This window comes from Cariama cristata, unplaced genomic scaffold, assembly GCF_000690535.1.
Source record: "Cariama cristata isolate BGI_N322 unplaced genomic scaffold, ASM69053v1 scaffold15018, whole genome shotgun sequence".
Classification (NCBI taxonomy): Eukaryota; Metazoa; Chordata; class Aves; order Cariamiformes; family Cariamidae; genus Cariama; species Cariama cristata.
Window position 1 is genome coordinate 10,116 of NW_009630780.1, and position 2,222 is coordinate 12,337.

The window sequence follows — 2,222 nt, forward strand, 5'->3', positions numbered from 1 at the left end:
CCTTCTTGCAAGGCTCATGGTCAGCGATTTGGGTGGTGCTGTACGCCCGTCTCCTGGAGGAAGCTTTCATGTTCGTTCCTGCGTGGTGGGAGAGAGGATCAGCTCCGTTCTGGAGCGGGACCAGCCACCACCATCCCACCCCGGCTCATGGTGGGCAGTGGGGAGCCCACCCCTGTGGCCTTCCTAGGACAAAACCACAGAAGGAAATAAGAGCCTACACTCAAAATTCCTGGGGATGTCGGGAGAGCAGGTTGGGGAGGTTTTGTCTGAGCAGTTTTCAGCCGGAAAAAGCCTGACTGCATTTCCCCAAACCTCTCTGGAGAAGACAAAGGGTTTACTAATGAAATTTCATTAGCGCAGACATTCTCCTGTCAGAGCAAGAGGAAAATTTCATTTGGAAAGGCACAATTTCTCATTGCTTTTGACAAGGTTGAGGGGATGCGCAGCACAGTTCCTCTCTGACTACAAGGGAAGAGAGTCCCGCGAGTAAGAGAGGTTTCCTTGTCGCATGCAAATGCAACCAGCTCTGGGCTGCAACTGGCCGCTTTATGCCACGTGTTGCTGACACAAGCGCCCAGCCGAACTGTGATGGAGAGGCGTGACACCCTGGGGACAGGGATTTGGATCCATTCCCCTCCTCTCCTGACCTCGAACTGCAACGTCAGGGCTTGCAGGGATGCGACTGCTTTGCAGGTGCAGGGACAGTCTAGCTGGGCTACCCATTTGCTCACTCTCTCCTTCTCCGCACACCGTAGGGCAGTTGGGAAGCTTGTAAATAATTATCTGGCCAAAGCGAGAGCTGCTTTGAAAATCTCCAGGGCATTTAGTTCTCCAGGGCTTCTCCTGGTTTCCTGACAGGTTTGGATAAAACATCCAAACCAAACAGACTCTCTCAGGCCTCGGGAGATCTGTCATCCCTCCTCCAAACCCCTCCAGCTCTTTGCAGAGATACAGCTGAAGAGACTTTTTTGTCAGACAAGCAAATTGGCAGTGCAGCAACAGAAACTTGATTAGAAAGACAGGGGCATCACACCCACGCTTGTACAGAGGAAAATCTGACCGGTGTCCGTGTCCAATTCTCCCCCGGGATCTCTGCCCACCAGCAGGTGATGGGGGCCATGCTCGGCAGGGCAGCAGCCCTCCGAGTCTCTGGAGTGGTTCCAGCTCTCCATGCCTGCTCCCTCTTCCTGGGAGTGAAAGAAAACAGAGCCGCCCGACTGCTGGGAACGCATCATGCTGTAACGCCGCCTCTTGTCCTGGGGGAAAGCAAAGAGAGGGAATAGGTCCTACCTCCGTGTCCGTCAGCCGGCCCCCAGCCGAAAGGAGAGGGTGTACCAGCACCCTTAGCCACGAAGTTTCTGTTTCTCCCCAATGTCTCACCCACCATCTCCCTTGAGGACAGAGTGAGAAAGCAAGAGACACCTCCTGACCACGCACAAAGAGCCGAGATGCCCGCTTGCGTACATACACACCAACACCCTCTGCTCCTGGGACAGCCCCACCAGCCCAGCCCAGCGTGGACTCACGGATCTGGTGTTGGAGATGTATGGGGAGGTGTCGCAGATGATGCCGTAGCCGACCAGGCGGTCACCAGGGAAGAGGCAACTGGTGCTGATGGGGGAAACCAAAACCTCGGTGCTTTCAGGAAAGACCCACTCCATGGACACGTCACTCAGGACCGGTGCCATCGCTTTCTTCACCGACTTGATCATCTGAGGCAGAAAGCAGAGGGGAGCGGTTATACAGCAACTGGACGTTGCGAGTGCCACGGTGCACGCACCGCGTGTTGCAGGGAAGGGGAACATTTCCCCAAACAAATCCATCGGCCGATTCCTACCTTCTCCTGACCTTAGATGGGAATGGACACGTCACTCAGGACCGGTGCCATCGCTTTCTTCACCGACTTGATCATCTGAGGCAGAAAGCAGAGGGGAGCGGTTATACAGCAACTGGACGTTGCGAGTGCCACGGTGCACGCACCGCGTGTTGCAGGGAAGGGGAACATTTCCCCAAACAAATCCATCGGCCGATTCCTACCTTCTCCTGACCTTAGATGGGAGCCTGTTCCCTCTTAGACTGCTCTGACACCCAGGTTATACCAAGGACAGCAGAGCAGATATTGATAAAGCATAGGGCTGACCTCACAGCGTATGTTGCCAGCTCAGAGCAAGGTGGGAGCTTGTGGCCAGAGGTATCTTGCTCCGGTGCAAGGCGGCCTCCCC

The 2,222-nt window shown here is 55.3% G+C and overlaps 1 protein-coding gene across 1 annotated transcript in view; it reads right to left on the reverse strand.

Moving 5' to 3' along the window:
- Positions 1-2,222, reverse strand: part of VWA5B1 (von Willebrand factor A domain containing 5B1) — a 20,554-nt gene that overhangs the window by 6,500 nt on the left and 11,832 nt on the right. The window contains exons 11-12 of the mRNA XM_009705705.1: positions 1,527-1,712; positions 1,061-1,256 (exon numbers count right to left, since the gene is read on the reverse strand). Of these exons, the coding sequence (XP_009704007.1) occupies positions 1,061-1,256; positions 1,527-1,712 (382 nt within the window). The remainder of the gene's footprint in view (positions 1-1,060; positions 1,257-1,526; positions 1,713-2,222) is intronic.